This window comes from Falco biarmicus, chromosome 5 (genome assembly GCF_023638135.1).
Source record: "Falco biarmicus isolate bFalBia1 chromosome 5, bFalBia1.pri, whole genome shotgun sequence".
Lineage (NCBI taxonomy): Eukaryota > Metazoa > Chordata > Aves > Falconiformes > Falconidae > Falco > Falco biarmicus.
The window spans coordinates 1,644,547-1,658,171 of NC_079292.1; the positions used below are offsets into that span (position 1 = coordinate 1,644,547).

Genomic DNA, 13,625 nt, shown 5'->3' on the forward strand with positions numbered 1-13,625 from the left:
TTTTTCTTGGTTAGAATATTGGAAGTGTAAGGTTTGAGTACTGGGTTATTTTAATGTCTCAAGACTAATCACCAAGGTGATAGCTCCCATTCAGCTAATTTGGAAATGGGTAGAATTTAATTTTGAAAGGCTGGAAGACCATTAGCCTTCCTTATTTTCATGTGGCAAGCAAGTTAGGACTGCTAGAGTCAGAGACTGCATCACCAGCAACTCTCTCATGTGAGTCGGGCCGAATGGGAAACCAAGTCTGTTGGTTCCTTCTTGTTTGAAAGTCACACAAACCATTAGCAGGAGTTGCAGAACCTGAAAAAAAATCGTCAACTGATCTCTTTATTCTGGAGCATATAATCTTAAGCCAAAAAATGACCTAATTGACTGAAGAAATTAAACATTTATAAACTGATCACGTGGGTTAGTCTTTTTTCCTTACTTTTTCCTCCTACTTTTCTTATTCCTTTCGCCATTCCGCTACCATGACTGAGGTGGCTCCTCTCTTCTCAGAATTTTGGATGTGTCTTTCTAAGAACTAGAGAAGGGAAAGTCTTCCCTTGCAGTCTGCCAGCAGTCAAATACTCCTTTTATAACCTGATGGGTTTCTGAATGACAGTTACTCTCCAACCCTGAGCCGTGACTGAAGTCTCACAGTCTTTTATATAGGGAAGGACAGATTACTGATGTTGACATTTAAATGTGAGTAATTACAACATATGGACAACTGTGATCCAATGAGAGATACCTTTCCCTACTTCTTGCCCAGTTCTAGGATGGAGAGTGTTTAAGGAGCAGACTTTATTGTGAATGGCAGATGATAGTTTTGCTTGCTGAATTGTGCTTTGTGTAGAATTCTCCTATGCAAAATTTACACGTCAGGAAATGACCCCTAACATTGCAGGGGGTATCTATATTTATGTGATCCTCACTATTACTTTAACAGAAGTCTTGATTTTTAATTACTCAAATCTTTTTATTTTAGAAAATTATCAGGCTGACTTGGCAAATATCACCTGTGAAATAGCTATTAAACAGAAACTGATAGATGAGCTAGAGAACAGCCAGCGAAGGTTGCAAACACTGAAAAAACAATATGAAGAGAAACTAATGATGCTACAACATAAAATTCGAGACACTCAGCTTGAAAGGGATCAGGTTCTTCAAAACTTGGGTAAGAAGTACGAAGTCATTTGATTCTAGATGCTGTGTAAGATATTCAAGTTGAATTGTTTGCTACTTCCCTCACTAACAAGAATTTGCAGAAAACAGAAATAAGTTTGTATCCGTAATACTAGTGAATCATACTTTACTCATTCTAGTTTCTACCAAAATTGAGATATATTTTTTTAAAAAAGATATTGCTGCTGTTAGGTATTTGATTTGGTTGAGTAAACCTTTTCAGTTTCCTAGAACCTTTCATTTTAGCATTGTCCTTGAGAGAGTTCCTGAATTTAAAGTTCTTTCCTGCTCCTCCGTTCCCGTTTCTTTTCATTTGCATAAAAACAAGAACTGGGATCAGCAGCCGTTCATAGATGTTTTACTGACCAAACTTTTTTGAATATGTAATAATATTGAGATGAAAACCTAAATCTTGACTGAGGAAGTCCTAAGCCTCAAATAGTTTAACTTTGGGAGAGTACTAGGGGAAGTGGTTTGTTTGTTTCTTTCTTTTTAAAAAATATATATGCTTTATAGTTATATACTGTTATGCTTTTGCTGTTCCCTTATTCTTCCTTAGACCTTCCCTTTTGATCAGTGCCAGAAAAAGTATGCTAGGCCTGATGGCTCTTGGGACTGTCATTACGATCTTATGCACGTATGTGTGTATCTGTGTCTTCAGGTGCTCAGATATTTGTTGTCTAGTGCAAAGAAATCAGAAGGAAAGTGTTAATACCTGATCTCTTAGCTAAGAATGTATACAAGGCGGAAAGTTCGAAGCAGTGCAGGTGACAGGAGCTAGAGACAAATAAATTTTTTCAAAGACAGTCCAGGTAATGTTAAAAGCAGGGGGAGCAGTCATCTGCTGTGGCTGGCAAAGTGAAAATGTCCCGAACAAAAACAGATTAAGTATACCCTTTTGCTCTAGGTTCTGTAGAGACCTACTCAGAAGAAAAGGCAAAAAAGATAAAGTCAGAATATGAGAAGAAACTCCAAGCCATGAATAAAGAACTGCAGAGACTTCAAACAGCACAAAAGGAACATGCACGATTGCTTAAAAATCAGTCTCAATATGAAAAGCAACTGAAGAAACTGCAGCAAGAGGTGACAGAAATGAAGAAAACCAAGGTATGTGTCAGTATATTGAAGTGTTGTACAATGAATGTTTACTGAAAAGTGGGTTGAAATCTCCTGTGCATTTATCTACTGGTTAACTCTGTTCTTGCTGTCAGCTGCTTGGAAGTCTGAAAACAGAAAAGTTATGAAGACTAGGCTATTCCTGGGGGAGAGGGGTGGCTTTTAGGCTTAATGAACAGAAATTATACAGTATCAAACATGGAGAAGCTTGCACAGCTTATTAGTTGTTTTTCAGCACCGAGTGAAGAAGACACAATAGGTAGAGGAGGTATATTGCTAAAAGCATGTAATATACTGGAAGATGGCAATTTGAGGAGAAACTATGTGAGTCAGGGCAGGGAACAGCACTTCAGTGTAAACAGCTTTTCTAAGTGATGACCTCTTTACAGGTTCGCTTGATGAAACAAATGAAAGAAGAGCAGGAGAAAGCTAGAATGACTGAATCTAGAAGAAACAGAGAGATTGCACAGCTTAAAAAGGAGCAACGCAAACGAGAGGTGATTGAGAGATAAAGAACTAGATAAGCATCTATCATTATGATGTGCATCTGCTTGCAGGCACACACCATGTGTATATGCATTCACTGTATTTTCAGCAAACATAATTTGGTTTGCCTTCTGTAACTCAGTTCCTAGCTTCAGGTGTTAAGCGCAACAAAAATTAGAAAGCTTATTGAACATGTATATCGGTATTATTATTTTTTTTTTTTTAGTAAATCTTAATAAAACTGTTGCTACCACCTTACTTCCATGCAAGTATTCTTTTTGGTAGAGAATTCACATAGTGAAACGCTTGTTATCATTCTGCACCAGAAAGAGCAAGAAACAATTGTGACTTGACCACTTCACATCACAACAGTTTTGCAAACTTGTTTTAGTATGTAAAGGTTTTTTTAGTACAGTTCGGTCCTTGTGGCAGATAATGGAAAAAATATCATGAGCTGCTTGTATTTTTTCACAGCATCAACTCAAGCTTCTGGAAGCTCAGAAAAGAAATCAAGAAGTTATCTTACGTCGCAAAACTGAAGAGGTATTGTGGTAAACCAGCAATTATATACATTGCTGTGACTTATAATGCAGTTTTGGGGAGAGGTAATTCTGCCTTCACACTGTTTCAGGTTACAGCCCTTCGTCGGCAAGTAAGGCCTCTGTCTGATAAAGTGGCAGGAAAAGTAAGTCGAAAGCTGAGTCTGCCTGAGCATCCTATGCAGGAAGCAAGTTCTAGCTCATCGGTCGAGCACGATGGTTCAAGAACAGCAGCACAGCAGAAGATGAGAATTCCTGTTGCAAGGGTTCAAGCATTATCTGTAACTGCAACAAATGGAACAGGGTGAGGATTAAAACGGTTTAGTAGTCTCTTATGAGAAATGAAAATTGCATGGACTTCCTAGCAGATAATGTCGTGGTGATACATATTGTAGTTATTTTTCAAACTGCTGTCATGTAATGCTCATAAAATGGGGCATTTTACCAGTCTCAAATGCAATTTGAGTTTTGTGGGTTTAAGACAGTGTGGGATGATATAAAATGACATTAAAGAACATTAAGAAACCCCCAAATTTCAAAATCCAGTTAATCTGTTCTTAAAGAGTAATGCCCATGGTGGTCCAATGCCTGCAGTGTTCTTAAGTACAAAGAAAAATTTGTTGGAAAGCACAATTAACGTATTTGGTTTATTGGTGATCTTTTACTGTGGTTTGAAATCTTGAATCTGATCTCCTTGTTAAATAGGGAACAACTCTTAGATGGCATTTGATTTCAACGGTGCATCATATAGGATGCCACAGTGTTTGATACCTGTTTTTCAAATGCAGTGTATTAGAATGCAGTAGAGCTCAGGGCTGGGTGATGGTAGCTGTCTGACGCAATGAAAAACTGCAAGAAATTCTGCAAGAAATTTGTCTGTGAAAAATATTCTGGGCTGTTCATGTCCACTTTCAAATGTGTAACTGGACTACTTTAGACTTAGCCGTATGTTTCTCTTGAATTTATCACAGGAAGAAATATCAACGGAAAGCAGTGACAAGCAGAGTTTACTCCTCAAAGGCAGCCAGGATGAAGTGGCAGTTACTTGAACGCAGAGTGACAGATATCATTATGCAGAGAATGACTATTTCCAATATGGAGGCAGATATGAACAGGTTACTTACGGTGGGTGTTCTACTACGTGCTGTTGGCTGTATCATCCTATTAAATAAAGACCGAGCCGTGCATTTACGTTTGCTGTAAATGAGTTGCTGAGTTGGTGGTGTAGGCAAATTGGCTTGGAACCCATTGCAGTCAATGAAGATGCTCTTAACTCCAGAAAGCATTTGAACATGGGATTGCTGTGCTTTAGTAAGAAATAAAAAGCAGATTAATGGGATCTTACGCAAATATATTAATATATTCATCTGTATAACTTCCTCCTATAGAAATAATGTTAGTTGAAGTATAACAAAGAAAAGAAAAGAAAACAAAACAATACTGTGCTTAAATGCCCTAAGTGTTTACTAATTCCTTTTTATGTAATATTACGTCTTTGGGGAAAACAGCAACGTGAAGAACTTACAAAAAGAAGAGAAAAGCTTTCAAAGAAAAGGGAGAAGCTCATCAAGGATGGGGGTGGCAGTGAAGCAGATAGAAATGTCCAAAACATAAATGAAGAGATGGAATCACTAACTGCGAATATAGACTACATTAACGACAGCATTTCTGACTGCCAAGCAAACATTATGCAAATGGAGGAAGCAAAGGTAGGTCAAATATAAATGCAAAAATGGTAAAATGCAGAAAAGAAAAAACAACAGTGTAAGCCTTAAAAATGCTCTCATTTAGAAATGAATTTTGTTTTGGCTGTATAACTATTGAACGAGAAAGTAAAAAATGGTGAAAACTTAGGTGAAGTTTCAAATGAGTTTTCATACAACTGAACTTTGAAATCTGAGTTTTAGTGTCAATAGTGTAATGCAAGTTAAGATTGCAAAGCTTTTAAATGGCAAAGGTGATGCTTTCTTTTCTGCTGCCATTGAATTAATATTATTTTTGGGACTGAAGGCTAACAGCTTGTATCCTTTTCCTGCATCTGTTGATATGCTTCCCCTACCTTGAATTGTTTTTGTATACTTTGAGTATATTTAAATAGTTTTGTATGTGACAAACTATGTAAATCATTTATGTTGCATTTTAGTATATTTTCAATTATGAACAGTGGCTTTCTATAACTATAAAGAGCCTTTTCAGGCAGAGTTAAATGTTTAGGATTGACTTGTCAAATAGTAATTTAGTAAAAGGAAATTGTCTATTACGATTGACATGGAAATTTTAATATTGCCAAAAGCTGTGAAATCCATATGTGAAAATTCTTATGTGCATCATACCTTCATGATCTGGCAGGAAGAGTCCACCACATACTACCTCATAGGTCTTGTGGCACATGGTAGCATGAAGTCTGAATTGTAATTATCAATATTTTTATATCATAGAATAATTTAGGTTGGAAATGACCTTTGAGATCACCAAGTCCTACTGTAAAACTAATACTGCCAAGTCCACCACTAAACCATGTTGCTAAGCACTGCATGCATGTGTAATACCTCCAGGGATGGTGATCCCACCACCTACCACCTCCCTGGGAAGCCTGTTCCAATACTTGACTGTTATTTCAGTGAATTTTTTTTTCCTAATATCCAATCTAAACCTCCCCTGGTGTAACTTGAGGCAGTGTCCTCTTGTCCTGTTGCTTGTTATCTGGGAGAAGAGACCGACCCCCGCCCCTGCCTACAGCCCCTGTCAGGGAGTTGCAGAGAGCAGTGAGGTCCCCCCTGAGCCTCCTCCTCTCCAGGCTGAACCACCCCAGCTCCCTCGGCTGCTCCTCACAGGGCTTGTGCCCCAGACCCTTCACCAGCTCCGTTGCCCTTCTCTGGACACGCTCCCCCACCTCGATGTCTGTCTTGCACTGAGGGGCCCAAAACTGAACCCCGTGTTCGAGGTGCGGCCTCACCAGTGCCCAGTACCGGGGGACGATCACCGCCCTGGTCCTGCTGGCCACGCTGTCCCTGGCACAAGCCAGGATGCCGTTGGCCGCCTTGCCCCCCGGGCACCCTGCTGGCTCATGCCCAGGGCTGTCACCCAGCCCCCCCAGGCCCTTTCCCCCCAGGCAGTTCCCAGCCCCCTGCCCCAGCCTGTCGCGCTGCGTGGGGCTGGTGTGACCCAGGGGCAGGACCCGGCACTGAGCCCTGTTGAACCTCCTACAAGTGGCCTCGGCCCATCGGCCCGGCCTGCCCAGACCCCCCTGCAGAGCCTCCTGCCCCCCAGCAGATCAGCGCTGCCCCCAGCTCGGTGTCACCTGCAAACTGGCCGAGGGTGCGCTCGGTGCCCTCGCCCAGGTCATTGATAAAGGCATTAAGCAGGGCTGGCCCCAGCACGGAGCCCTGGGGACACCAGCTGTGACCGGCCGCCAGCGGGATGTAACTCCGCTCACCACCACCCGCCGGGCCCGGCCGGCCAGCCAGTTTCTGACCCAGCAAAGAGTGCAGCTGTCCAAGTGTGAGCAGCCAGTTCTCACTCTCCCACCTTGGACTGAGCTGTGCTTTAGTGCATGTTACATCACTAGCAGCTTCTACTACTTTACTTACATCAGGCTTTCTTGAATTTTGAGCAGTATAGTGCAAGGTTACAGGACTCTACGAGTAAAGAAGTAGTGAACACAAAAGGCTTAATAATTTTTAAGGGTACTAGAATTCTTAATACTGACCGAGCATAATCAAAAGAAAAATGAGGAAAAGACTGGGGGAGAAGTCTTCAAATGCAGGAAGGCAGCAGGGAGTAAAGAAATGCACTCGTTTCTGTATCCACTGTGAATAGCTTAACCTGCAGAAAGAAGGGCTCTGAGTTGGAGGCTGGTAAGAACTTTTGAATAGGAAAGGAACTGAAACGCTGGAAAAAGCTGGGAAGGCTGCAGAGTCTGCACTGTGGGATGTTTTGAGAATGGTCTGGAAAGTAAATTTTTCAGGTGTGGTTTAGGGGTACCAAGGGGGCATGCACTGGGTGATATTGCAGCATCTTCACTGTTTCTTTTTTCTATGATTACTGTAATGATATTTTTTTTTTAAAGCATTTTTCACAATCTGGTTTTATTGTTGCGCGTGTAGGAAGAAGGAGAGACTTTGGATGTAACAGCAGTGATTAATGCTTGCACTTTGACAGAAGCTCGATATTTGCTTGATCACTTCCTCACAATGGGTATCAATAAGGTAATGTATTAAGTGGAATCTTTGTGTGCCAGGACTATGGCATGTACCACAAGCACAGCTGTGCTGACATAAAGACTGACTAATGCACACTAGACATAGTAAAGCTGGTCAACACTGTGGAGTCATGCAGGTTCTCAGTGTGAAGGCCCTCGAGATCTGTTGTCCCCTTCAACCTGTTGCCTGTTTTTTGACCCTCAGCAGAGCCTACTTCACTGTACTAATTACCTCATGTTGTTCCCATAACAGCAGTAGCTTTTCATAATCAAATAAACCTCTTTCTATGGTTTTCAACAAGCTCCTAAAGAGGGCTTTTTTTTAAAGACTAACTCAGCCATTTCCTTAGATATTTTTTTTTTAAAGCCTCGAAGTTTGTTTTAATGTATATATTGATGCATGGCATACTTTAGTTGAGCTTCTACTTTTGAGTAGAGCCATAGGGGCTTTTTCTGAAATCTTTGGGGATTAATATTTTCAAAATAAGTATTTGCAGTTTATAATACTGTGCACACGTATGTGCTCTTGCTGCTGCTTTTCTTTCTGTTTGGAGGCCACACTCAGTGTCATTGAATGAAATGAATGATTTCAAGGGTATTGGATTGGGCTTTGGCACAGTCCCGCTGACCCATTCTGTTCTTTTTTTTTTGCATTCTTGATTAATCACTATGCAGGTAATAAAATTTTGTGTTTTTTTAATTAAAAAAAAAAGGGGGGGGAAAGAAAGTTCCCACAATCGCACTGACTTCTGCAAATTTCAGTCTTTTGATTTTTTTTCATCTGCTGGGTGAGTAGAATGGATAACTAATTCCTGGCAGTAGTGTTAATGTGAGAAAAGTGCCCCTGACTTACTCTGTTAACAATTTCTCCTTATCGTGATAAAAAGCTGCATTATTGAAGGTTTCTCCTCTTTCTCATAAGTAATTGTTGTGTAGAAAAAGCGAGAGTGCATTTTTTCTGCAAAATTGGTCATGTCTGCTGTCTATTGTTTGTTTCCACATGCAAAATGTGTCTATTGTGTTGTTTTGGTTCATGATAAAATCAGAATCTAATGTGTGAGTCCATAGTACTACACTTCTCAAGCGCTAGCACTCAAAGTCCTCTGTTAGCCTACAAGTCTTTGAGAAGATGTGTTGTACCTTCTTTTTTCCCCTACTGTTTCTCCTGTTCGGAAACCATTCTCTCTAAATTTCTTTGGCTACGTTTTCTACAACTAAAAAGTTTCTACTAATCGGTGGTTCTAGCAAAGTTCCCTTAGAATTGATGATTAAGTCAGGCATGAGATCTTTCAGCAGAATCTGGAGGTTCACTGAGTGGTTCTGTAGGAAAGATTGTGGTTCTGGCTTTGGGTGGGTTTTGTTTGGCGTTTTTTTTTCTTTTCTGTTTGTTACAGATTATTGTAGGTAATAATGAAAAAAAAGTACTTGTTTGTGAAAAATAGAGCTTTTTTTTTTTTTCCTGATGCTTGCTGCTTTTAAATAAATCAGTCTATAAACTGTACTTGGGAGTAATCTCCAACTTAGCCATTAGATGGATATTTGCAAGGCAGAGTCTGAGGAACACAAGTTAAATGATTGCTTAATAAGTCTTTTTAAAAGAAAAAAAAAAAAGCAATAACCTTTTAGTCTTTTTAGACTTTTTTTGTAGTTGTTTTGGACACTTGATCTTCAAGATGTGAGAAGAAGGTTCAATGTACATGTTTGTGTTGTAATTTTTAAAAAGCTTTGGCAATTCTCATTTTGTAACAAAAGAGTTGTGATAAAACTTTTCCTTCTCTCCTAGGGTCTCCAAGCAGCTCAGAAGGAAGCTCAGATCAAAGTTCTTGAGGGACGCCTTAAGCAGACAGAAATTACTAGTGCTACTCAAAACCAACTGCTGTTTCATATGCTAAAAGAAAAAGCTGAGTTAAATCCCGAACTTGATGCTTTGCTGGGTCATGCTTTGCAAGGTAATTTTGTCATCTTGTATTCTGAGTAGTCTGCTGCATGTCATGGTGCCTTTCCTGCATGCTATACTGGGCATTCTAGGCTATTTCTTTTCTGAATAGATGCTGTATTTTAACATCTTAAATGCTATTCACAATTGATGTGCATGTATGTAATTTTTAAATATAGCCCCTTGGCAGTGAAACGTAGGAAACAAAAAAGTGTTTTTATTATTGAGCCTTTTAAAATTCAAATAATCTGCTTGTTATTTTTACAAAAGACTATGCTTTTACAATTTGGTATGCTTTTAACTTCTGAATGTCAAATTCTAAATATGCGTTCTGTTCAATCATATGCTAGTGATTTTGAAAGTGGCATCATATGCCTGTTACAGCATCTATTCTACTTTTCATGAGATGATATTAAGAGAAATTTAGACTGCATTTGGGTACTTTTGTTTTATTTCTCTTTATAAATGGATATGTTTTGATTGGAATGTTGCTTTTGTTTCCTTGTTGCTGTTGTTTACACAGACCTAGATAGCATACCGCTGGGTAAGTATGTTTAGCTTTCTGTGTACTGTACAGCTGCATGAGTTACTAACTTGTTCACGTTCACTAACTGGTGCATCTTAGAATTTGTAAGCGGTGAAGTTTGCATGACCTATTCTGTAAGCTCATGATAATGAGTACATTTACAGAGCATTTCTTCCTTTCTGAAACCACACATAGCTCTCATGTTAGTTAGATTTGTCAGATAAGAAGTGAACACAGTAAGCAGAGCTGTGTTGCAAATTTAGGACTTGCTGCTTACAAACATATGTATGTTTAGACAACATAAATCTCTTTTGTGATACATTACTGCTGTAGTTGTGACAAATTCTGCTTTTTTTGGTGACAAAATCTTTTTACATCTGAAAGACTAGTAATTCTTAACATGCGGGTAATTTTTAACCTTTTGCAGATAGCTCCTTTTGTCATGGAAGTATTGTACATAATGCAGATTATATCTCACTCTTTCAATTGGGTTTAGTTACTGACTTCACTGATTTTGAGGAGATGAGTCTATTTTTTTGTTGTTGCTTTTAAATTGTTCCCAAATAAATTATACTTATTTTCTCCCCTCCACAAAATTGGCTGTTTGAAACTGGAAAAAAATATTCCTGATGTTGGTAACAATTCTTTCTGTATTGTCTTGTGTTATTTCTAATCCCCTTATGCTGTCCTGTGCTAGTTTGCATAGGCATCTGAAACACGTCAAAAGCACAAGACTGCTGGAAATCATGTAGATCATCATCGAGGGTAAGCTGGTGAGAACTTTGCCAGCTTCCTGACAGGTGACACCTGAAGATCTGTCAGGCATTTTGCTGTGTACAGCCAGTATTTATTCAGGAACCTCAAAGGTTAATAATATCATAATGTATGTAAATAGTCCCCTGATGTGTGTGCATGTATGTGCTCACCCGTGTTTGAGAGCAATGTTTCTCCAGCCAGGAAGTTAGCATTTGCATTTTCTTTAGCTTTGGACAGCCTTTTATTTTTTAACAGCACCCGAACAGTGAAAAGACCCTTGTTAAATGCATTGAGACAGTAGCTCTATCATCAAAACTTTTCTAGAGTATGTCTCATTAAAGAAGCTTTTTAACACTTTGCAAGCATGATCTGAGGCTTTTAAAACACCCAAGCCACTCGAGGACTATGCTAACACTTTACAGGAAGGAAACTTTGCTGTCGGTGTATCTCAGCCGCCTATCCTGTACTAACCTCAGTCCACACTGAAATCCAAACGAAGTGAAAATGTGTGTTGCGCATCACTAGTGGCTAAACCATTTGATCTGCAGGGAGTTCAGACACTGCTGTAGTGAGGTTCTGAGGCTGAGACTACCGGCCTGGTTAGCAGGGACTCTGCTGGTGCAGGGGCTCCCTGGTAACCTGACATGATTCCCAGAGGTGGAAGTGTGGGTGGCAGCAGATCCTGAGACTGGTTTCACCAAGATGCCTGACAGCCAAGCGGCAGTACCCATCCAGCCCCATCTCAAGGAGAGGGGTTGCACTTCCAAGGTGCTGGTGAACCCACTCCCTTGATGCCTACTTTCAGCTCTGATACCTTCAAAAGTTTTTAGCCATTTGATTACACTTGGCTTGAAAAAGTTTGGGCATTCCCTAGTGTAGTTGTGCACCTGCATTCAAGCATAGATTTAAGAAAAGGGTTCAGTCTCCAGAAAAGTACATCACGGGTGCAGGCTTTGGCCCTCAAAATGGAATTTGAGTGCACACCTACCTAGTTTGTGGATGAAGTGGCTGCCGTTCATTACCCCATCTGCTCTTGTGGAGAGTTAAAATGACCGTGAAATTGAGTCCTGAGTAGTGCTGGAGTGACTCCTTCTTAAAGAATTGAGGGAGCTGCTTTTCCTTCCCACCTGTGACATCTGGAGGTTCATGGATGTGACTAACAACCGTCTATGTGCAGATCTTGAGAGGGCTGGTCAAGTGCTGTTTCTTCTGGATGAACTATGCTGGTGTGCTGCATTGTACTGGTACTGTCCAGTTGTCTTTGCATGAGGATGAAGACAAATAATTAGAAGAGCTATCCACTGTTCTTCAATCATTGGTTTATTAGCAGTCATTTCTGCCGCTCCTCACAAGCAATTTCTGCCTTTACTAACTTTATTGCTCCTTTCATCTCTTCTCACTTCTTGCAGAATCTTGCTTTTCTGCCTGTTCTACTTACTTTTTGTTGATTCTGTCTGCTGTTTTCTACCTGGGGGTTTTGTGCAGTCTTCCTGGGGCTGAATTGCAGACAAACTGAAGAAAAATACCAACACATGTCAGGTCACATGGTATGAGCTTACCAAGAAAATCTCACATTTTGTGGCCATCCCCCACTTTCTACTTTGTTACCTGTAAAAGCTGGTCACAAGTTCTTTACAAGAAGGGGATGAAGTAACATCACCTTAATATTAATCTTATATTTAAAAAAAAAAGCATTTATTTTATTGATGCTGCTTTTGTGCCTTGTTGAAAGGAGCAGTGCTCTAGTTCCTCTCTTTTGCAGAAGACCTAGAACAATAATGTGTATAGAATGGGTTTTATGTGGGCTTGAATCCAGGGTAGAACAAAAAAGAAAATTAGGAGTGCTATTCCTGTGACCCTGCTTTCTTTATAATGTTGTATTTCTGATAATTAAGGTTACATTGTTTAATACAGCAGTTGAACACCTCTGAAGTGCATCATTGTTGCTAGATTGATGTAATGTTCTTGCCTATTTTTAGATGTAGCATACACAAGAAAGCAGCATTTTCCTTTCCTTTTCTTCATTCCTTCTCAGAATTCAGCTGGAAAGTATATGTTTCCTCCCTTTCTCCAGAGTGTGAATGTGCATTTAAAACATCTACATGGGCAAACCTATTTTAGTATAGGTACCCAATACACTGGTTCTGTGCATTACAAATGGTATCTGCTTTCTGGCAGAAATAAAGTAAAAAAAGCATCTCTAATAACAAAGAAGAGATGTAATGGAATGTCATTAGGAGGTTATTTAATCCTTAAAATTTCATGAGTATGTTCAAAAACAAGGGACTTTGCTTGCAAGAATGCTTTACCTATGTCCCTTAAACTTCTTAAAATGTACTATTCGAATAATATGCAAGTTGAGGGATTTGCTTACCCAGCTGTCTGGAATTGATTGTACATATGTACAACGGACTGATTGTCGCAGCTTAATGTTTTGCACTGTTTGCATGCAGACCTTTAATCTGATGTCTGATTATGTTAGTGAGAGACATGCATGCTGCTTTTGTCTTTTGTGGGCAGGTTTGTGTACCCATTTTACTTCAGGAGTATTTCTACTTAACGGCTTCATTTTACAGTTTACTTCAATACAATTAATCTCTCTTTTTAGGAAGCAATTCTATAGCATTGAATGGTGGCATCATCCTGTTTTGAAATCTAAGTGCATATATACTAATAAAATGCTTGCTTCTTGTCATCCCAAATGGTGCTGTTCTATATAAGCTGAGGCTAAGCCTTTGCTCAGTAGGTATTTAAAAATACACTTTTTTTTTTTTATTATACCAGGCTGAATCTGTCTTAGAGCAATATTATTACAAAAAAAGAGGAGGAAGAGACATCCTTGCTGTTTTACATCCTCTTTCTTCCATGTCTTGCAGTTAGTGTCCTTTGCTTTAT

General features: G+C 39.5%; 1 protein-coding gene across 9 annotated transcripts in view; it reads left to right on the forward strand.

Annotated features, from left to right (window-relative positions):
• KIF21A (kinesin family member 21A) overlaps positions 1-13,625 on the forward strand; it is a 92,298-nt gene that overhangs the window by 54,548 nt on the left and 24,125 nt on the right. For 6 of the 9 annotated variants that reach the window (XM_056340361.1, XM_056340363.1, XM_056340367.1 and 3 more), the window contains 10 exons: positions 974-1,162; positions 2,078-2,277; positions 2,676-2,783; positions 3,247-3,315; positions 3,404-3,615; positions 4,283-4,436; positions 4,820-5,020; positions 7,418-7,519; positions 9,296-9,461; positions 9,972-9,992. In XM_056340361.1, the coding sequence (XP_056196336.1) occupies positions 974-1,162; positions 2,078-2,277; positions 2,676-2,783; positions 3,247-3,315; positions 3,404-3,615; positions 4,283-4,436; positions 4,820-5,020; positions 7,418-7,519; positions 9,296-9,461; positions 9,972-9,992 (1,422 nt within the window). The remainder of the gene's footprint in view (positions 1-973; positions 1,163-2,077; positions 2,278-2,675; positions 2,784-3,246; positions 3,316-3,403; positions 3,616-4,282; positions 4,437-4,819; positions 5,021-7,417; positions 7,520-9,295; positions 9,462-9,971; positions 9,993-13,625) is intronic. The other 3 variants (XM_056340362.1, XM_056340365.1, XM_056340366.1) reach the window with 1 other exon arrangement.